This window comes from Morone saxatilis, unplaced genomic scaffold (assembly GCF_004916995.1).
Source record: "Morone saxatilis isolate NCDOM2014 unplaced genomic scaffold, NCSU_SB_2.0 Contig16, whole genome shotgun sequence".
Classification (NCBI taxonomy): domain Eukaryota; kingdom Metazoa; phylum Chordata; class Actinopteri; family Moronidae; genus Morone; species Morone saxatilis.
The window spans coordinates 10,198,157-10,221,324 of record NW_023339718.1 but is presented as its reverse complement, the minus strand read 5'-3'; the positions used below and the strand labels follow the sequence as shown (position 1 = coordinate 10,221,324).

The 23,168-nt window shown below is 38.3% G+C and overlaps 2 protein-coding genes across 3 annotated transcripts in view; both read left to right on the top strand.

Annotated features, from left to right (window-relative positions):
- Positions 1–728: 728 nt before the first annotated feature.
- Positions 729–9,220, top strand: opn4xb (opsin 4xb). The gene is made up of 9 exons (XM_035658714.1): positions 729–895; positions 3,584–3,717; positions 3,857–4,060; positions 4,408–4,579; positions 5,939–6,100; positions 7,097–7,204; positions 7,305–7,470; positions 8,497–8,643; positions 8,813–9,220. Exons 1-9 carry the CDS (start codon positions 729–731, stop codon positions 9,218–9,220), a joined length of 1,668 nt encoding a protein of 555 aa, XP_035514607.1.
- A 12,311-nt stretch (positions 9,221–21,531) lies between these two features.
- Positions 21,532–23,168, top strand: part of LOC118325695 (PDZ and LIM domain protein 5-like) — a 41,188-nt gene continuing 39,551 nt past the window's right edge. For both annotated transcript variants that reach the window (XM_035658470.1, XM_035658469.1), the window contains exons 1-2: positions 21,532–21,689; positions 22,204–22,474. In XM_035658470.1, the coding sequence (XP_035514363.1) occupies positions 22,376–22,474 (99 nt within the window). In that variant the 5' untranslated portion in view covers positions 21,532–21,689; positions 22,204–22,375. The remainder of the gene's footprint in view (positions 21,690–22,203; positions 22,475–23,168) is intronic.

Here is a 23,168-nt window from a genome sequence, read left to right as displayed (position 1 = left end):
GCCACTGATTCAGAGCTTGGTGCACAGCTGGTGTGACGGGTGAAGAAGCTGCAGGCGAACACTGAGTGGACGGACAGCGACAGTGTGGGATTTAATATACTGGAGAATGTCATAAACTCTATAACCCAGGTATCAAACTGGAAACATGTGGGGACCACAGGTGGAAGACTGAAGTGTTTTAACTACAGACCAGAGGGGAATAGCAGAATGGATGCTTCTGATGTACATCTGTGAACGGCTGTGGACCTCATCTAGCATCTAACACTACTGGACTAAGAAGTAAAAGAGGAACTGTTTTTTCATGTACTACATTGTATTGCAGATATTTTCTGAATAATGTAACATTAACAACTTGGTAACATTTGCCATTTTATACCCGTTGAATTTTTCCAGCTTTTTCTTCAGAAGTAAATAGTATATGGACTTAATTGGATTTGACATTTTAACATCTTCACAAAGTGGAGATCATCTAGTCCTTCATATTTATTACTTAGAACTGAATGGATGGTTTATGATGGGAAGGACTTCTCTTGAGAAATAAAATGAACTGTAATCACTTTAGACTTTAATGTAGTGCAATCTAAAGAAGATACTGCATAATCTCCCTTGCATCCTTTGTATAAATGATACTACTATGAAGGCCCGACACCATCGAAACAAAGTGGATTACAAATTGGTAAACCTACTGCATCCTGCAAAGTTGGCAGTCCTGATGAGGTGTTTGAACCATGTGGTCCACTGAGAGCATGGAGCCAGAGAAAGCACACACCCAGAGCAGCTTCTTCAGTAAGGTGGATGTGCCTGACCATGCTCACTACATTGTCGCCTTTTTCGTCTTTGTCATCGGGGCACTGGGCATCACTGGCAATGCACTGGTTTTGTTTGCCTTCTATAGGTAGGTTTTTGTTTTCAGATTTGTACTTTAAGTCATTGTTTGTATCGGTTCTTTAGTTTTTTATTGCTGCATTAGCCATTTCCATTTTTAATTCAGAAACCTAGGGAGATGTTATAATCACTCAGAGATTATATGATTTTAGAGAGAGACAGACAAAAAGACTGAGTCATAACACATTATATATACCAAAATGCTATATGTGTGTCTAACCCTAACCCTTGTTGTTAGAAATAAATGTATATTTCTAATTCAGGAGGTAGGAAGCCTCTCAGTTAAAGTTGAGAGGTCTTTGCTGTCTTAAATTTACTGCAGAATAAGGGTCAGTATTTGTGATGTTCTTTACTATCTAGAGGATCAGTGGGGGATTCCAAAAAGCTGGCGATTACAGATAAAATAATCTTTGCCTCTTAGTATCCTAAAAGATCTTCTTAGATGCGTGGAAATTTCAAAAGTTTCCATTTTGAACATTATGTAAACTTCCCCAGCTTTTTTGGTACAAATATACTAATGTATAGCAGGTGTTATTTGCGGTGGTGGAAAGTAACTTAACTAACTTACTTTAAGTACATTTGCTCAAGTACTGCATTTAAGTATAATTTTTATTTACTTTAGGTTTTGTGAGTATTACCATTTTATGCTACTATTTCTACTCCATCACATTTCACATGCAAATATTGTATTTTTTACTCCACTGCAGATTAATAATAATTCATAATAATTAATTAATCATTGGAAATATAATAACAAAACAAATATGATGTATTAGTTTTGGCTAATGTCAGACTTTATTGATCCCTACCCAGCAGAATACAGAAAATAAGAGGAAGCTGCAGCATTCAAAATTATTAACATATTAAAGCAATAATTTATGATTCAATGATATAATATATATAATATATTTTATTCTGAAATGGGTCATAGTGCATAATACTTTAGTACTTTAGCACTTTAAATACATTTTGATGTTAATATTTTTACTTTTTAGTATTTTTTAGGATTTTAATTGCCACAGAGTATTTAAAATATATGACTATGTTATGACTACTATTTGTGCTTTTATCTAAATGTTCTTCTTTGTATGAGGTGTGAAAATTTGCCTTTATATTGGTTTACCTGGTTTATTTTTAGATTTGGTCAGATGTGTCCATTAAAGTACTCTGTAGTTTGAGTTTTTCAGGACAAACAGTTTGCCAAAACAGCAACTATTTATATGCTAAACATAAATTATTTATGTATAAACAACTGAAACAAACAGTTGTGACTGATAGCTGCATAAAGGTATTATGCATTTCACTATAAATCAAAAGTACCGTCTATTTAGCATCACATGCAACAAGTAATATCAAAAATAAAGGACAATCTTTTTTACTATTGTAAAAAGTACTATGATATGAGTGACTCCTAAATTGTAAACTTTCTTTGTTAAGTCAAGGAAGGAGTATGTGTGTTATGTGTTGTGAAATTTGGTCTACCACTGACCTCTTATTGTGCTATTGGTGTTACACAGAAACTGGGTCAGTGACAGAAAGTGTGTGTGGTTGTGTGTGTATATGTGTTATGGGGATTGTCAGGAGCTTTTCTATTTCATCTGTCCATCATTGTTAATAGATTAGATGGGTTCTCCATTGTGTTGTGCTGATAATTTGTGTTTACTGAATCAGAAATGCACATGATGTTATCGGTTCCAAGAAAAGTCATTCACACTCAAACAAACACACACACACACACACACACACACACACACACAGAGAGAGAGAGAGAGAGAGAGAGAGAGAGAGAGAGGGTTGATTGTGTTTTAAGTGAGATGTCAGCTGATATGATGATTATCTAGAAATTGACAGTAAATGCTGTTGTAATATGCATACACATGCACACATTTGTCTTTTAAAAGCAGATGCAAATGTATAAGCGCAATGTATTAGGCATAAGAAATAGTTTGGTGTTAAATCAGGTCGTAGCTACTTTGAATTCAGGAGATATAGAACAGAGATTAATCAATAAAGAGCTCTGGAGGCAGACTGCAGGTCAATACCCTGCTTAACCAAGCTGGTATGAATATGCAGGTTCACACTGAGTTGACCAGTTCAGGAAAGACCTCATATGTGATTAATGCTGACAATTTAACGATACTGTATATTGAGTTATGCATTAAAACAAGATGCAATGAACTGAGACATACAAGTAAACTATCTCTTCCCCTAAGTAAGATTACTATCATATTAGGTATTTCTTGAATTATAAAACGTATTAAACAGCAGATGCAATATTCCTTCTAGTCAGCAGTGGAGCCGGGCTGCGACCAGTGGTCATTTTGGGGTGGCTCAGAATCACTATTATATGAACATAAAAGAGTGTCAATTAAAAATGACAAAAAAAATGAAAAAAAGTACAAAGAAGTAGAAATGTCCCAAGCTAACCCTAACATAGACAGAAGAAACTAGTAGAAATTATCAGAGAAGATAACAACACTCGAGAAGCCATATGTGGCCTCCTCTTTCTCAATCTCTGAGTCTGTCTGTTCTTTGGGGGGGGGCTCCTCTTTCTCAATCTGTCTGTCTGTTCCACCTCACCCTGTCTGTCACGGTCCTGTGCCTCAGCTGGTTTCTTCTTGCTGCTATTATTGAAGAAGAATTGAGGATGCTATACCTGCTGTCATTCTCTTCCTTGTCTGTCTGTGTGTGTGTGTAGTAACAAGAAGCTTCGTAACCTGCCAAACTACTTCATCATGAACCTGGCAGTCAGTGACTTCCTCATGGCTTTCACACAGTCCCCCATCTTTTTCATCAACTGTCTATACAAGGAATGGGTGTTTGGAGAGATGGGTAATTCTCCTCTTTGTTTTTTTTATACAATACACATAAAGACAGAGCCTATACATTTGAATAAAAAACAAATTAGATGCAATTCTGTTGCTGCTGCTGTTCAGTTATTTATATGTCTGTATGTGCTCCTTCCATGTAGGCTGTAAGATGTATGCATTCTGCGGCGCCCTGTTTGGCATCACCTCCATGATAAACCTCCTGGCTATCTCTATCGACCGCTACCTGGTTATCACCAAGCCTCTGCAGGCCATACACTGGAACTCCAAACGTAGGACCACTCTGGCCATCCTCATAGTCTGGCTTTACTCTTTGGCTTGGAGTCTGGCTCCACTAATTGGCTGGAGTGAGTTTCCTCTACCTGGATGTCTTTTTCTTATTACCTTCTTCACTTGCCGTGGAACTCTTGATGATTTTCTAGCCTACTGTACATGCCATGTAGAGTAGAGCAGAAATGATCTGTTTTTGGTTACCGGGTGTAGAAAAACTGCTGCAGGGAATATAACTTCAGGCCAGTTATCCACCTGCTGTTATGCTGTTGATCTGTGATCTTAATCTACTGCTCCACAGACTTTACATCAAAACAAGTACAGTTTTATGTAAAACAGTATGCAGAACCATTGATGTTTTACCTGATATCTTACTTCCTGTGATCTAAAAAATGATCTAACGTTTGATCTTTTCTCCTTCTAGGCTCTTATATCCCGGAGGGCCTGATGACATCTTGTACATGGGATTATGTCACATACACACTGGCCAATAGGAGCTACACGATGATGCTGTGCTGTTTTGTTTTCTTCATTCCACTAGGAATCATCTTTTACTGCTATCTCTTCATGTTTCTGGCTATACGGAAGACAAGCAGGTACTGTACTTTGAACTTATTTTATGCTTGTGTAGGCGGAGATACATGCAAAGAATTTAAAAATACCACTGCACCAGAAATTCATTTTGTATGATTTGGTTCTTTGTTGTCTTGCTCCACTTTTATTTTGTTACTGTATTTCCTCACAGCAGTAGACTGTCCTTATGTTGTAGGGCTGACGCCAATAAACGCCTAAACTCCTAATAAATGCGAATGGAGAAAGTGGTAATGATTCTGAATACGTCAGAACAACCAGCAAGGATGGAATATTTAGTTAATTTATTTGAACACAGCATAACATCACACAAGTCTCATTGTTCCAAACAGGGAAAAAATTCCAACTTCACAAAAACAAAAACGCGCATATAACTTCCACAGTTACCTACAAATTAACTAGCTACAAACTTGTTCCTCTCTTATATCATGCATCTCCAGTTCCTGCCTGAACCCACCATGTCTTTGTTATTTCTGGAGTCAGAGTCCTGGTCGGAGCCACAGTAAATCTGCTGGCACGTTAATCTTGCAGGCTGTGAGCCCAGTTCTCTGTTGTGCTCGCCTGGCTCCAGTTCTGTTACTAATTCTGGCCCTGGTCCCTGACAGTATTCCCTGCTGGGTCCCCTTTGCTCTTACGCTAGTAGTGTAAACAAACCTCTCCCCTTTCCTTCGAGTTCCCAGTACGGGTAAAGTGAGATAATGGAACTGCTAAGTATTTGTGTTGCAACGATTCCCTGATACTCTTGTCCCAGTGATGTAGCATGCTGGTTTTGTTTTTCTGTAACAATCCAACTAATGAAAAGTGTGCAGACTAAGACTGTTTAGTCGACCATTAGGGGGCAGCACTACTATATAGTTATTGTTTTTACCCCAAAATTTTTTGTATGTATGGTATGTACTGTAAGTAGCTGGAACAAACTGTGTCGAATAACACTGAGTAATACATCCCTACATGCCTGCCTAGGGACGAACTTTTTCAGACAAAAGCAATTGTTCTCATGAAGAAATACATTTGTACAGTTCATGTACACACGCATACACACACACACACACACACACACACACACACACACGCCTATAGCCATACAAACCCCCAACTACTGTCACCACTGTAAGAATGGTATAAGAAGTACAATAAAGGTTGTTTGTAAGATTTAGGGGGCTCTATTGGCAGAAAATTGCAGAAATTGAATATAAATGGAATTTTAAGATACAAAAAGCCTTAAATCATTTTTTATTTGGCAGATATTGGTTTAATTAAAACAAAACATTACTTTAACTGTCCAGTATAACATGAATAACCTGAATTTGTTTCAGGGACTAGGTTTCTCTTTAACTGCTCCCTCTGTACTGCTCCACTTGCAGGGAAGTGGAACGTCTGGGGACTCAGGTGAGGAAATCCACCCTGATCCAACAGAAGTCCATCAGGAGCGAGTGGAAATTGGCTAAAATTGCCTTTGTCGTCATTGTGGTTTATGTCCTCTCCTGGTCACCATATGCCTGTGTCACAATGATTTCCTGGGCCGGGTAAGGTTATTTCATAGATAGATGTTCTAAGGCTTTTAGTATAAGTTTATCTTATACATGTTCTGTCTACAGTAGCACCCCTGCTAACAGTGCTCTCGAGACTTTAACCAGCTACTTTTGAATACATATAGTGACCCTGTATTGTTAAAATTAAGTTATGGACAATGTAACCAGTGCGTGCTCTGTATATGTACAGGGAACACTGTAAGACACATAGTGAGAAGATTGATTTTCAAGACAAACAAATAAGATTCCAAAAATAATATTAACATTCTTTCTTATCTGTCTTTCTATTAACTTTGGGGTTTTCTTGATGCAAACATTCACAAACTTAACTGCAACATAAATATATCTAGATATTCTTGCCTCTTTGTATTCAGTTGCATCACATTGTACTATACCTCAGGGCTAAATTTAATCATATTTCTATCTTCCTGCTTCTTTAAAAATGTATCTAGATACATGAAATAATTCACTGAGGAAATCCAGATTCAGCAGGTATAAAGTAACATGGCAGTTATACTGTTAGGGTGGTTGTTCTGGCAATTTGGATCAAAATCTCCCCCAAATGGTGTTAAATGTGTTATATAATTTTGGGTCAGCTAGAGGCCAAGTACCCTGGATGAGTGACATAGAACAGACGGTTAAGTTGCTCATATGCCCTTTGCTTATCCAACGTATCACAACATTAACTAAACCACATGTCTCTACTGGGACATACAGTAGGAGGGGGATGTTGTTATGTAACTTTGAAATCTTTTCCCCTGCTCATTTACAGGGGGAAAGGTAGCCTTGCACACACACACACACACACACACACACAAACACACGATCAGATGGACTTTATCACCCATCTGTGGCAGCTGGCACATTCTGACTAATCCCTTACCCAATACACCCCTTCATTATATTACAAAATATAAAAAAAAGATGACGTTGATATGTGTTGTCACACTAAAACAAAAAAATACTATTCTGTCGTTCTGTCTTTTTCAGGCACGCCGACATCCTGACGCCATACTCCAAGGCTGTCCCTGCAGTAATAGCAAAAGCCTCCGCCATTTACAATCCTTTTATCTATGCTATTATACACAACAAATACAGGTAAATTATTAAAATCAATGAAAATGTATTTTTGTTTTACCTTCACTGTCTATCATCTTGTATTATATCATCATATCCAACTTGTTGTATACTTCATTAGGAAGACTCTGGCAGAGAAGGTTCCCTGCCTGAGGTTTCTGACTCCCACTTCTCGGAAAGAATGCATCTCCTCCTCCTCCATCAGTGAGTCCTCTTACAGGGACTCCATCATTAGCAGACAGTCCACAGCATCAAGGACTCACTTTATTACAACTTCCACTGACACGGTAATTTCTAGCTGTTCTTTCTTTTTGCTCTATAAGTTGACTCGTATTGGCTGATTCAAAGAAACTATGAGAATAATGTAATATGTAATATAATATGCATAACTCTGTTTTCATTAATGTATAATCACCTGAATATAGGATTGTTATGTTTTTGTTACCTTGAGTAAGGCATTTATATATCTACATACGCTATGGGGTGTCTTCCATAGAGATTAATATAAATTAATATATACATTTTACAATACAATACAATATTTTGTAACATGTATTCCCATGTATTCATTTTTTATTTTTATGTTTGCAATCAGTTGAAATGGTTGACTTGAAAGTGAAATGAACCATCAATATGCATACCTTACACATTGTTCCTCCAGAAATGTGCTTGGGACAGGACTAGGATATTGCAATGGCTGTATGCATTAACATAATATGTGATAAAAAAAAGAGATTTTTAAGAAAAAAGTTGGCAATGTTGAACCGCCATCTTTCTATAGTAGCCCAGAATGGACAAACGAAACACTGGGTCTAGATGGGGTCTTTTTCGCGCCACCTTAGTTTCTCCTTGTCTGCATGCAATCTGCAACTTCACCGCTAGATGGCACTAAATCCGACACACTGGTCCTTTAAGACCATGATGTGTACAGTAAGTGGATAATATGCTTTTGGGTAATTCCAGATCAAGTCCTGTACACTACACACTGGTCCTTTAAAGCTAAATTCAATCCAAGATATAGCACATAATCTTCTCTTACTTACACTTATTTAGCATTCATGAGATTATTTCGGCTGCAACTGAAACCTTGATGCTCAGGGAAAATAATTTTAATATTTTCTTCTTCGTAAGATAATGTGTGTGTGAACATCATCTTATGCATCTGTGGAAATTAAAGTTGTTCCAAGTTTTTTAGTTTAGTGAATCAATCAAAGGAAGTTAAATTACACTCTGGTCTGAGGTAAGTTAACCTTGAATTATTTCCTTTTAGTGTAGTTCAGTTTAGCTCACATTTGTTCTGTTCTGTCCTGCAGGTATTAAGGGATGTGGAGATGGAGCCTTTGGGAAGGAAGTCAGGTGATTCCTTCAGAGGCATGTCGTTGTACAGTCAGTCTTGCAGACATAAGTCTTACAAGAAACAGTTAGTGCGGAAGACCACCAAGACCTACGCAGCAGGGAAGGTGAGAAAACACAACGTAAAAAAGTATGAACTCATTATTGATAAAACTGATATTATTTTCCATGGGTGCTCAGAGGTGTTTGGCTAATGCTAATTTTATTTGATTGAATGTTTTCATGTTTTGCATATCATTTTGTTCTTGTGTATTTGTGTTTCATTTACATTGCCAGCATTCATCTACCATGAATGATTCATCGAGCAACTGTGAGCATGAACTGGTTTCCAGTTCTCTCACCATCGCCAGTCTCCCCCTGCTAGTTCTTACCAGGAGACGCAGCCAGAGTCTGACAAATGAGAGTTCAGATGCAGGGGAGGAGAAAGGCAGCATCTGTGACCGGCTGGGCAGCCACAGGAGCGACTCTTTTGATTCACTGAATTTTGGAAAAATCACATCCAGTGATCCCAGGCCACCTCAGGGTGTTCCACGCATAATTGTCATCAGTCCCACGTCTGAAAGTAGCCTCATCAACCACGACAGTGTATGCTTACAGGATAGCATTGAGTCGATTGAGAACAATGTTTTTGTCAGCCTAAACTTCTCAACAGAAGTCTTCGAGGCAGTGGAGCGACTCTCTTGACCAGCTGGACTTTGCTGGACAATAATTATCTCTTTGTCACTGAAGCTGTGTTATTTATTGTAATTTCGGACCTCAGAGAACACCACACTCTTCTCTACAGGCCTAGACTTGTTTTGAATTTGGACAACTGAAATGATCTGTTTCTAAGCTTATTGACTCATCCTGTACAGCAAAAAAAAAAGTTAAGCCACTCTGTTGTTTAGATAAACGGAGTGCAGAAGAAAGGTTGGTATAGCAAATGAAACAATAGGACCTGGTTGTGGTATGCAGTGTGCAGTGTGTTTATCAGACTTTGGCAGGGACAGGGACGCCCTGAGGGGCAGCATGGGTTGCCACATATTTTTGTTAGATCCCTCAAAAATGACAAGTGTAACAACATATTTTCAGAAGCTTGAGGCCCAAGCTTGACAGACTGAATTCTCAGTTTAGCAATTCAAGCTAAAGGCCATGAAAGTGTGATATAAAGTTTTGAGTTGAAATGTTTATATCTGAGTTCTTTTAGGTCGACTTCATGGATTGTCTGCTGAAGGCTGAAGAGAGGACATTTAGATCTGGAATTAGACCAGTTTAGTTAGGGGCAGTGCTGGGCTACTCAGAAAATGTAATTTATTACTCATTACTCTTCTTAACAGTAATATTATTGCTTTACTTATTGCTCCCTGCCAACAGTAATTAGTTATACTACTTATTACTATTACTATTACTTTTCTGCTACTCCCTACAAAACTGATAATTGTGGCCCTTCTCCCCAGAATTAAATTTTGTTTGTTAAAACCAAAGTAATGGGAATATTTCCAGACTCTGAATATATTATGTTTCCATCTAGGTTCCTCAATGGGGTGCCATTAAAAGTAGCATGTTGTAACTGTAATATTATAACTGAAACATATTATTATTAGTTACACCACTAACTACTGGGGAAAATAATATTATTAGTGTAATATTATTATTACTAATGAGTTACTGCCCCTACAGTGGTTAGAGGTTATGCTCGTCTGCCTTTTTGTTTGAAAGTAAACAATGTGTGTAAAAATTTCACTGTATATGAAAAACAACAATCGTATCCACCGTAAAAATTACCAAGAGAAAGAAGATTTTAGTTCAGATTGTGTCCTAATAAGAAAAGTAAAGACATTAAGATAACAACTCTTGGGTAGGAAAGCAGAGTAATAACTTCAGGTTGTAAGGATGTACTTAAAGCGAATTTATATATATGTGTGTGTGTGTACACACATTATTATAAATTCTAATCTTTTGGTAGTTGTTCCTTTAGGCTGTATGAACCTCTCCACTTTTTCATTGTCAGGGAGACAGTGGTATAATAAAAAGTGAGGCACAGTCAAATCTTTCAAAAAACGACAAACTTTTTAAATGTTCGTTTTAATATGTCTTATTATTTTGACACTGCTTTGTGACAAATGTTCCCTTGATCCATTCCTATTCATATAGAAAAAATGAATTGTACTATTTATGTTGCTTGTCAATACTACAGTGTTGTTGCCAGTGATATGCGTGAGTGTATGCTTCAAAATCCCATTAAAGAAAGGAGCGGTACAGTAAATTTATATGCACATGTGACCAAAGATGTTTACTGAAGACTTTGATCTTTTTTATAAATCTATTTTTAGACCTACAACAAATCCCTCCTGTCAGTGAATGGAAACCCCTCTTCATCCTAACAGACTAATTATTCCTATTCCTAATTATTGTAATCCTTCAAGTAAGACCGACTTGCACTATACAGCGGCAATCACTGTAAGTACAAAAGAAGCTCTAAAAGGCCAATGTGGCATCCTGACTTGATTCAAATTTGTGATCCATTATCTGGTGTAATGTCTGTATCAGTTGTGTTTTAACATTTGATGCATCTGTTGGTTTTATACAACAAACAAACATAATTGGGCAACAATGGTGAGGAAATGTCCGAGTAGCACTCATGTTAGTTTGTGTGCTGATTAAACATCCTGAATCCACGGTTTGGCACATTTTCAGAAATCTGATAAGAGCACTCAGTGATTATACTGATATTTTACTGATAGCAAAACCCCAGATTACATTCAGGGATTACTTTAGCACATTCGATGCCAATATTTATCAAATTGTTTATTTCTTCAATACCCACACATGCATTGAAACTACAGTATGGTTAAAAAAATAAATTCAGGCAATGGCAAATAAAGGATGGTTAAAGTCAGGTATGACTAATCCACATCAAACAATACAATGACAGTCTGAGAGTCCCACAATTAACAATAAACATTATTGTACAAGACTATATTTTGACTATTTTCTTTATCACTAAAAAATATTCTTTTACTTTCCCTTCATGAAATGTTTTTAACATGCAGCAGTATGGTATACCATATATAGTAGTTTTAGGTCTACACTAGAAGATGATTCATACTAATGGGACAGAATGTTTTATTTTGATGTAACTCTGCTTTGAATCTTGTTGAAATTTGTTGTCCAATATTTCAGTATTAGAGGAAATAAGTGAGAGTACGAAAGTAAGAAAGCATATTTGAACACTGTGAGGCTGAAGTTGAATGCTCATGTTATTAGGGAAAGACATTTGGTTTTGGGCTGTAACTGCCAAGTGGATGAGCAGAGAAAAGTAAAAACCTCCTGACACAGTTCACTGAAGGTCACTTGTTTGCTTGTTTTATAAGCCATGTTTAGCGCTATGGGTTATTTATGTTTATATTATTATTTATTAATATGATAATTTTAATTCTAAAATTATGTCAAATTAAACAGATAAGAAGCGACATGGGGGAGTAGTGTTGTTATTTGGGTTTCAGTGTGACCGTTGACATGATTAATCACTTTAACACTTAGCTTGAACACAAGCTTCCTGGATGGCTGCTAACATAAAAAAGTCGCTACTGCCATCTACTGGTTAAAATGGTAACTCTAGAGCAACTTCAGGTGAGAACGGATTAGTTCTGTGTTTCACAAGTGACACAAATCGTTTTTAATAAAAGCATTTACACAGACTAATACAATAATGATTATATGGATAATAATAAAAACTAAAATGTCCAGGGTGTCACATGTTCCTCTCTCATTTTCTTTCACATTAGTGTGACAGCTAACAAAATCTTTTTTCTTCTTTATCTCAAGATGCTGTTTGCTGCTGGTTCATGTATTGCATTTATTTCCTTTGTGCTACTGGGACAATGCCAGTTTATACATTATTTTCCAGCATTAGTCATTTGTGGCCAGCTGAAGAGAGCCACATAGGAACTCTTGGTACTTTGACAATTTTTTTTCATGCACTTAACATAAATAAACTTGCAACATGCAAAAGTTCAGTCTGCATAACTGCTATGCACCAAAACAAAAACAAACAAAAAATATTCTACAAAGTACATCTGATATGGGTCTTGTAAATAGCTACACTTAAATGTGTAATGTCCTATTGTCTGAGAGTAATTTAAGTTCCGTCCTAAGCCCTTGTTTTGTGATGGACAGTGAGTGTTACTTAAGGTAACGTGCAACAGTAGAGTGGGGGATCTGCTGTGAACCCAGAGAAAGTGATGGGTGTTTTCACTGTCTCGCTGTTGGTGTTGATTAAAGAAGATTTTTCAAAAAGAAACTGTAGCCTGTTTATTACCCACAGACCAGAAGGACGAATGCAAACAAAGAAGGAAAAAGAGTTACAATCCTTAATATTTCCAATCAATGAGCAGCATGCGTTATGAATGTATGGTCAGTATATAACAACAATAGCCACTAGAGGGATGTAGTGAATCATATTTCTCTGCTATGAAGTATCAGTGTGAAAGACGGTGCAGCTTCTTTCTTTCTTTCTTTCTTTCTTTCTTTCTTTCTTTCTTTATTCTACTTTCACTCACCCCAACAGTGAAGTAATTTTGGAATGGAAGAAAAAGAGCAAAATGTCACATTAACTCACGCTTATGCAGTAAGAAAATACAGTTTGTTCGTCATTTAAGATGCACCTGTCACCCCAAACATCCAGACAACTGCTTTTGACGTTTCAGAAATATTAGAAGATATCATATAGCCTATACTTATCATACTATTATACAGTGTCATCATACTGATACTGTTTTTTATTAGCTTCTTATTTGTATGTGAGTTTGTTTTAATACAGGCCTTCTGTGTGTCTCATTTAAAATCCAGCTGATGCTAAATCGCAGCTGGTGTTTGAGAGACTGTCAAAAAACTCCAATCAAACAATAGATCCTCTCAATGCTTTTCTGTCCATGCCCCCAACAGCTTCATGACAGACAGATGTGCATGTGTGTGACTGTGTGTGTTTCAGAGAGAGAGAGAGATTACATCACCATGCAGGGAAGCATAAGGCAGGCAGTGAAACCAAGGCTGAAACTGGAGATACACAGGTCCGAGGTTTGATTTGTAGGCTATACCATGCAGTATGTTGACATACATATTATTTATATTATTTATATATTTACATATATTTAGAGATTTCGCACAATCTTTTATTTCACTTCAGGGTATAACAAGGTTTATTAAGCTTAACACAGTCACACTACAGTTGGCAATAAGTCCCTTGAGTAATAGATTTTCTGTGAAGGGTTTTCTTCCATATGATTATAAGTAATAATAATAAGTGCGTGTACGCTCAAAAATACCTTTGCAGTCAGGAGAAAACTATTTCCCCCACTTCCCGGCTGGGTGCGTAATGACGTTTCTCCATTACTGACGGACCTATCTCACAAAGAGCTCAATCAGTGGCGGCGCATGTCTTATACATTGTCCCAGGACACCGGAGAGGACGCAGACCAGGAGCAGCACTCTGCACAACGACACGGTGAGTAACACCGGTAGACACTGGTTGTAGTTGTTGCAGTTGGTTTTGATGATATTTTGTGTTTAGCAGCTGGTTTTTCTTGTTTCTTTCTTTCTTTTTCTTTTTTTTTTTTAACTTTTATTACAAAATTCAGTAGTTGAGTTCGCTTATGCGACTGTATACAAGGCTAATATCAGCTCTATGGTGGTATTCTAATTGGTTAGTAAATGTCTACAAAACCTTTTTTTTTAAAATATGTAGCAACTGTAAAATATTTTTTTTTTTTAAAAGCTGCCACTGTTACGCAGTCCCTGATTTTCCTCTAATATATATTCGGTGTATTTGTTAAAAATGGTGTTAAACACATTTGATCTGTGCTGCTTTACGATATCAAAAAAATAAAAATCATTAATGTGAGTAAAATATCAAATGCAAGATCAATGGCATAGGGTAGGTGAAGAGAAAATAATGTATAAATTAGGTTCAGTTTACTGAAAGTGGAAGACAGATATATATATCCAAATATGAGAGAAAGGGGGAGAGAGATGTGTAGGAAGAGAGTGTTTGTGTGTGTGTGTGTGTGTGTGTGTGTGAGGAGGCGGGGTAGTATTGATGTTTGGTCATGCTTTAGACAAGCTGAATGGAGCAGATGCTTTGATCTCCCCTTGAGACCCTGCTGATACTAAAGCTCTGCCTCTGGTCACTGATATATAGGCTGCAATGGCAAGTGTACACACACACACACACACACACCCTACAGCACTTGATTAAACATAGGTTAATTTGAATCATAATTCTTTTTTAGCATCACTTTCTTTTCTTCTCCCTATCATTCTGTGATCTTATCTGCTCCACTTCATCTCTTTCTCTTCATATCCTGTGCTGATGTCTTCTCTCAGTTTCCTTCTGCCGAACAGCTGCTCTCTATGTGAAGGGAAAGAAGTAAAAGCACTGGAAAGGCACTGAAGTTAACTCAGAGCACAAAAAAATGAAGTGTGTGTGTCTTGTGTCTTGTTTATTCTTATGGGTTTATGGGTGCACATTTGCCAAAAAAGGGATATGAAGCACATCATCCATGCATAATTCATTATCCACCAAAGCCTGTGTCATGACACTGAGGCTGATATAATGAATGCAGTCTGAAAGAGGCGTATCCATCATGAGGAGTTATGACAAGCTGTCAGGCCAGAAGACTGTTGGCAATATCACACATAAGAGTACTTTTGATATAATCAGCACTTGTTACAGAAGGCATTATGAGCTGCATCAGTGTGAAAATTGATTTTAGTCACACTGCCATGGTTTAAATTATATTTCTTGACTTCAAACAAGACTACATTTTCGTCCAAATTTTACCATAATAACACTTTAAAATACACTCTAATCGCCAGGTTGTTTTGGCAGTTATACATAAAAACTGTGTACCTTGCTGTTTTGTATATAGGAAATTATCCTAGATGTGTGCCAGTAGATGTCAATCATACTTTGGAAAGCTACTGCCAATTTCAAATTTGGAGACTTAAAAACCAGAAAGCAAAATGTTTTTCCAAAGATTTAATAATTTATTTTTTGTTTTCCAAGATGTTGCTGGAGCTGTCTCACCACTGCCCGCAATTTGTTTGAATTTTTCCAGCTGCATGTAGCTGCTACATTTCTTTTATGCATTGCAACAGCCATATTGTCATCTTTGAGTAACTTATTTGGTCCATTTCTTCAGTCAACTAGGGATGTTCCCGAATGAGGAATGCCCAGTTAGTGTCAGATCATTGCAGACACTTAACTCTTACAGCAGCCTACATGAGTCTCATGTTTTATCTGTAAGACTAATTTTTTAATGCTTTTGTTCACCATCTGTGATGTGAAAATATCAGATTTTCACACAGCCAGAGAAATAAAAAGTGTGCGTCCTGCTCATAGTTCAGTTATTACATCCCAGCGAACCTTGGAGTGCTTCTCCTGCTGGGTTGCTGATAGCGCTGTCAGCCAAATTACACCGGACGGCAGTAGAGGAGGCATCTGACATCTGGTTCAAACGTAATTTAGCCAAATTCAATGACAGTCAGCACTGAAGCTGAGAGTGTTGGAGCAGAGGACAGAAACGAGTCCTGCAGCCCTCCGTTTTCCATTACCCCTCTCTCTGTTTCCATCACAGTTAGTTTAGTTTGGTCATTTTGTTCACAGCCTGCCATGCTGTTGCTCCTGCCTATGTGTACAAGCATATAGATAAACAGAAAGTTAATGCACAACAAGCTCAAACCACAGATAGACATTGTGTACTGCAGTGTGGGACTAGGACACAGAATATTTTAGGTCGAACATCCAACCCACTGTTTAATCGTATTTAATAAGAGAACAACACAGTGAGGATTTTGCTCATCTCATGGTCTTTCCAGTTATGGGCCGATCAGTCTAAAGTTTGTTCTCAGTCTGGGGCTAAAGAAAAATTCAAGCTCAGGGGAGCATGAATGTGCCCAGTAAAGTTCACAACAGTCTGCTCATTAGATTTTGATTCATTGTGTACAAATGCAAATGTATGCCTGAGGGTGGTGCTACAAAAAAGGAGAGATCAGTGATTCGACTGTTTATCATTTCTGCTTCCAAATAGGGGGCGGAAGGAATGATTAAGAGCAGCTGATCCCAGAAGTCTTAATGGTCTTTCTGAAATGTGTGTACTGTCTGTCTCAGAGGCAACATTACACTTTGCTTTTAAAATGCCTCTCTTTGACTGACCTAGACTTGACTCAAACATTAAGCACTTGTGTGTACATTTGTGGTCTGTGAGTGTGAGTGTGTGTGTGTGTGTGTGTGTGTGTGTGTGTGTGCGCGCGCACCTGCGTGTTCATGTCTCTGTGTGGCTGAAGCCACATTTCTCTCAGTTTATCTTTCTTCGGATGGACAGTTGTTTGGGCTGAGCTATCTGTCTCCCAGTGTGCTTGTCTATCTATCTCTGTCTGTCTGGTTGGCTGGCAAACAGGGAGGAATATTTTCCACTGTGAAAGCGAGCAGTTATAAACAGTGACTGAGCTCAGACAGGAGATACAGGGTTCTGATTATAAGCTTATCTCTTCCAGGCACGCTTTCAGTATTTCTGTATAAAATGTGACTATCACTAATAACTTGTGAATTTGTTGGGTATGTACTGTACATTTCCCCATTACACTGAATTTTGGATATTTACAACCTAGCACAGAGTTATATCTCTTATATCAAAACAAAATATTTAGATTTTTAACAACCTATGGCATGAAGGACTTCTTGAACCAGACCAATATAAAACGATCCTTTTCAAGACTAAAACAGAAAATATTTTTAAGATAGATTTTCATAGCTTAACAAGTAATTGGGGAAACATTCTGTAAACAGTAAAAGCTGTGCTGGTCTGTCTGATGTCTATATATGCTTTCCATTAGATGTATTTGACTATTAACTAATAACCATCAATTTCTACTTATCTGGGTAAAATGCTACCATTACTGGTTCAGCAAGCTAAATTCCATCCTGCGAATTAAATCCCTGGACAGGAACCCTTTTTACCAACTACACTTGAAAAAACCTTGGGAAAGAAAAGGCTGCTGCACTAACCCGACCCCTAACTGCGCAGTATTTACAGAGATGGGTTGGGGGATTAGTTGGGCTTATATCAGTCTGGAGGGGTCAGACTGATTAGATGGCCGGCAGACAAATACTCTCCCCTATGTAAACAACCTTCCACGTGTTTGTCTGTCTACCTGTAAATACGTGTGTGGACACCTGTGAGTGAAAGTAATGTTAATATACAGAATGATTTGTGTGATTGTGGAGTTTTTTGTTGTTCTCTGTAGGTTATTTAGGCTGGCATGTTGCCCATTTCCTCCCTCAGTCTAACTGAAGGAGACAGGAAAATACCTGCAATTTCCACTCTTTTACTTTTCCACTAAACAAAGCTGCCTTCCCAAGGTATCAGTGTACATTTGCTTTGTTATGATCTTGTAAGGCAGAATCATTCGGCTTGTAACATAAAATAACTTGTACCTTTTTAAACCTGGTATATAAGGAGGGTTTGCAGAATAATCAAATCATTTTTCATCATACAGTTTGGCACGTTCATACCTAGGAGTTGCCTGTTTTTATAGTGCAATTTTGAATATTCTAAATTTGACTGAAAGGATTTTAAACTAATTTAGAATTAATGCTATTCAGACCACAGCTGTGGTCTTCAGTTTTGACCTGAAACATGATTTACACATGAGAGAGATTGTACGTATGTTGTGTCCCTCCAAGTTGTGTGTGTGTGTGTGTGTGAGCGCCGGGGGGGCTGGCAGAATAGGGGGGTGGATGTCCCCCTTTTATTCACGTGGATGATGCATTAAATGTCATTTAGAGGGCCAGATTATCGTACCATTAAGGGGTGGAGCTTGTCTCGGTGTGTTTGTGAGCATGTGTGTTTGGCTGGGGGCTGCTAAGCTGTGATCATTAAGCATGTGGAGAGGTGAGCATATGGGGACTGGAATAGACCATTTGACAGAACAAAGGACTGGCAGGGTGTCTGAGGTTTCCTGCTATAGCACACTCTCTATTGTTAGTGTTTGATATCATTATCCGGTGGCCCACAAATCTCCTTTGTTCTCTCTCTTGCAGATTTTGGCCATTGGCCATTTTTGACAATACAAGTAATTGATCAAATGTTTTAATACAGTGAAATTGACTGGTGGGCCCATGGGAGGGCCCATCTTTTAGAAATTATATCTTCATGGGACTCAAAACCAGTACTCTTGTCACACGGGAATGGGACATTGAAACATGACCAAAGTGGAGTTTACAGTTATTTATTCATTTATCATTCTATATGAATCAATGTTTTGCTTGTTAGTTGTAAGGTTGTTTCATTTGAATCCTTATCCAAATCCTTTCTTTACAGGACCTTTTAATCTTTCTTCCACTCTCAACTATTTTTTTTTTCTTTTTGTTTTTGCCCTTATAAAGATGGGCAGGAAACTTATGGGGATGTACTGATACCATCCACTTCAAGTCAATGATCTGTGCGCAGTTTTCTTGTTCTATTGTTTTCAATGTATACATGATCCTGTGAGAAAGCATGATCTGTAGTAACCAGGGTTAACATCCGTGCAACATTTTGTTTAAAGTGGATTTGAATAGGTCAAACTACCTCTAAATCCTCGGCATTAGTCCTTATTGTGACTGTAAACCAGATGAACGTTATTACCCTAATGGGACATTTTACTTAACCAAGCCCTAAAAAGAATGACAAAGCGGCCAGGTACAGGGTCTTAAGCCTTCTATGGAGGCAATCTGTGCATATGGTGCTCTGCTGCTTTTATAGCTTGATGTCACTGCTGAAAACTTTGGAAAAGTTCAAACTCTGTGCCAAAATAGGAGATAGTCATGTTCTTATAGCACAACCAGGAGTGGTGGATAACTTTGACAGTATTGAGTTTCTTTAACTTTAATCTTTTCTTAACGGTGATCCACTATTATAGTTGCCAACATTGGCCACACCATCATAAATAATGTATTTGTCACCATTATAATCTTTTCTTTACATTAATTGAAGACTGTTGTCTATTTATGTCTTTTCTATTCACTCACTTAATTAGAACTGTGCACTATTTATTTATGTTTTTTGTATACTTGAAGTGTTATTTTTTATATTGCCTGTTTTGCACCGTGGGTCAGAGAGGACTGAAATTTCATCTGTGCTGTATGTCGTTCATGTATAGCAGATTTGACAATAAAGCTGACTTTGACTTTTTACATGTTGAAAGGGAAGAAAATTATGTTATATTAACTGTTGTTGTGGCTGGTTGTAGCAGGATACTACATGAACAACAATGAACTTATCAGCAGTGTGCTGTGCAGTGTTTTTAATACATTTAACAACAGAGACTGCTAGCATTAACCTGGTTTCTATAGGGGGCAGACAGGTCTGAAAAACCTTGAGTCCCATTGTGTTCACTATAACATCAAACAAGGCTAGCCAGGGCTCACTCATTACCCATTTCATCTCCCCATATAAAAATGCTTTTAGTCCTTTTTACAACAGGAATGAGCATCCATCTGTGCAATTGCCTAAACACTTTGCCTATTGTAATTACATTTGCTGTAAAATTTAAGTTAGCTCTAACCCCATCAAGACCCCCTCGGCTCTGCAGCGGAAACAGGGTTAATGACTCTACCGTCTCTGCTCCTTCCAGGATTTGCTATGCCATTGTTAAACCTGGCTGTGCTGGTGAAGTGTGCACTGTCTGTGTTAGGCGCACTGTGGGAACGTTCATTAGCAAGCTAATGAAGAGCATCCTGTGTTTGTGCAAGTATTTTATCTGCTCATACTGCGTATCCATCATGATGTTATCTTATTAAAAGTGTTTGAGGCAGGTTAAATGCAATATTCAGCTTGCTTTATGGTGCAAAGGTCAAATGTTAGCCTGCTTCATTCCCCATCTTACTCCTATGTGCACTCTCTCTTTTTATCTCTCTTAAAGATTGTACAATCCTTGTCCAGCCTCTGTACTCTCTTCTAAGTTCATGTCCAACTTGTTTCTCAAGCTTCCGCTCCCCATCTCTTCTTCGATATTTGTTGCTTTTTCATGGGAAATCGTTTTTTTGACTGAAGTGCATTGGCTATGACTTGGCAAAATGTACTGCCTGTGTGTGAGTGTGGTCAGGGTCAAGAAAGAAATGGGATTGTGTGTTTAATTGAGCCACTTCAGTCTAAATACAAAGTCAATATTGAACTGTCTGGGCTAGAATAGGGGAATGGACAAAAGCCAGTAAAGAAGTGCCAGCTGCCTTAACATAAATAATGAGGAAACTGATAAATAAACAAGATTGAAATGACGGCACTGCACTTAGGCACTAGATTGCTTACGTAACCAACAAATTTACATCTCTTTGCCAAAATGTAAAGAGATTAGTTAATCACTTTGGTGAATCTCATAAAGATGAGATTCAATTGGAAAATCAATGTAAAGACATTGTTTTTCCAAAAGGCTTCACTTATAGTCTTGTAGTTGGGGCATCAGTGCAGCAGTAGTGACACAACCATGTTACAGGAGTTGAACAAGGTGATCCTGAGCTTGTATCCAATCACTATCACCCCAATGTGTCACTTACAGGAAACCTTTGAGAGACCTTTTAATTGAAGCCTTTGGGATGTGTTCTCGGGTCACGATCTGGTTACCGCTTAAATGAAGCAGCCTGCATGAGTCCATGTTCCCAAAATATACGGATGAAAGATAAACCGCCCCCCTCTCCCTCCCCTTGTCATTTTCTCTGTGTGCAGTGCTCCCACACTCTTTTTCTTAATCCCCCTGTCACCCCCCTTTTTTTCTATTTTTTTCTGAGTCTCCTCCCATCCCCTAATCTCCCCCTTCATATCATCTCCCTCATTTCTCCTCCTCTTCTATGTTCCACTCACTCCACCCATGGGCTATTCCCCTCCTCTTTCTCCTCCCTCTCTCCTCCCAACCTAACCTCTACCCGTTCTTCCTCTCGCTTCGTCTCTCCCCTCCTCCACCTTTCCCCTCCCCTCTGTCATTAGCTAGTATATAAGAGCGTTGCATCCCTCTCTACCTCTCTCACACACATACAGTGTGTTTGCTGGGAAGGGGATAGTCCAGGGGAAACTAGGGATTACATTGTCTACCTGCCTGTGAAGGAATTATTTTTCTCTCTGGAATTTCCATTAAAGAGGTACAGCGTTTTCCTTTCACATAATGATAGCACTAAATAGTAGGAAATGTGCTGCAATTACATTAATGTTAGCTGTGTAATTGTCCTCTGGTGAGGGTTTCTTGGGGGGTATTGTAAGGCTTTAATGCTACTTTAACTGCTGCAGCATACTCTAGCATAGTGAGACATAATATTTTATTTTGTTGCATGTGTGTGTTTATATTTTCACCTGCTTACAAGTGTGTATAATGCAATTTCTAATCTAACTGATTTTTGTCCAATTCATGTTGTATATCTGGATTTTTCTGTGTGTTTTGCTTAACGTAACTATCGTGGGTTTTGGGATAATACATATATTCTTTTCAAATTTAATTCATCTTGTGCTTCTCGTTTCCTCCCTTTGCCTTGTCCTCTTGACCCCTCTTATTCCTCGTTTGAACATCCATCACTAAATCTTTCCTCTCACTTCCTTTTTTTCTTACGTAACCATGCAATAACAAATCCAATGTATGCTTTTTTTTATATGTTCCCTCAGATCTTGGAACAGCATCTTAAAGGGAGACGTAGCACTTCTGGCCAAAATTCTTCCCCATCATCAAATCCTTAAAAAACATATCAATATCACCTGATCTGCAACATATTTTCCGGGCCATCGGGATCATCACTTGCCAGCACCACAGAACGCGTTTGACATCATCGAGGAGACCATGAGCAGCAACTACAGCGCCACTCTCTTAGGCCCTGCCCCCTGGGGCTTCAGGCTGCAGGGAGGGAAGGACTTCAACATGCCCCTCACCATCTCCAGGGTAAGACAAAAACACACGCACAAAGTGGACACACTTTGACAGACACAAACATGATGATATGTCTACTCCAACACACTTGTTAGTATTATCTATGATGCGATAAAAGCACATGTCCCTGTTTCATCTCCGCACACACATGCATATACACTCATTCATGGCAGTGCAGCTGTAGAATGGCATCCCAGAGACGCCATATGTTCCGATAAGTGATTAAAAAGATGAAAACTGATTTTCATGCTTTAGTTCCTTCCTTTCCCTCTCCCTTTCCCTCTCCATCTTTTCACCACCTCGCCGCATTTCTAGTGTCTCCTTGGCTCAACCCCCATCGCCACACTTGTGATAGCTCAGCTGAATCATATGCCATCTGTCATGTATTGACCACACAGGAAACCCCTTTCTCGCTCTCTGTGCATTCCACTTCACTGTCTGTAGTGAAAGTGCAGCAATCAAAGGTCTGGCACACAAATCTTGGCTTCAGTCCCTTGTGCTTGAACAAGTAACTTGATGGTCCCTTGGTTTCAATGCCTTTCAGTGTCTACTCCTAACGTTACCTCTTGTTGCCCTCCCAAACTGCCGTTCATTCACACATTAACGTTCACACAGACACAGTACATTTCTCTCATCACTTTAGTACTATAGTACGATCCTGAAACATGATAAATCCTTTTTTTTAAAGTTTGCTTAGGCTCCTGTT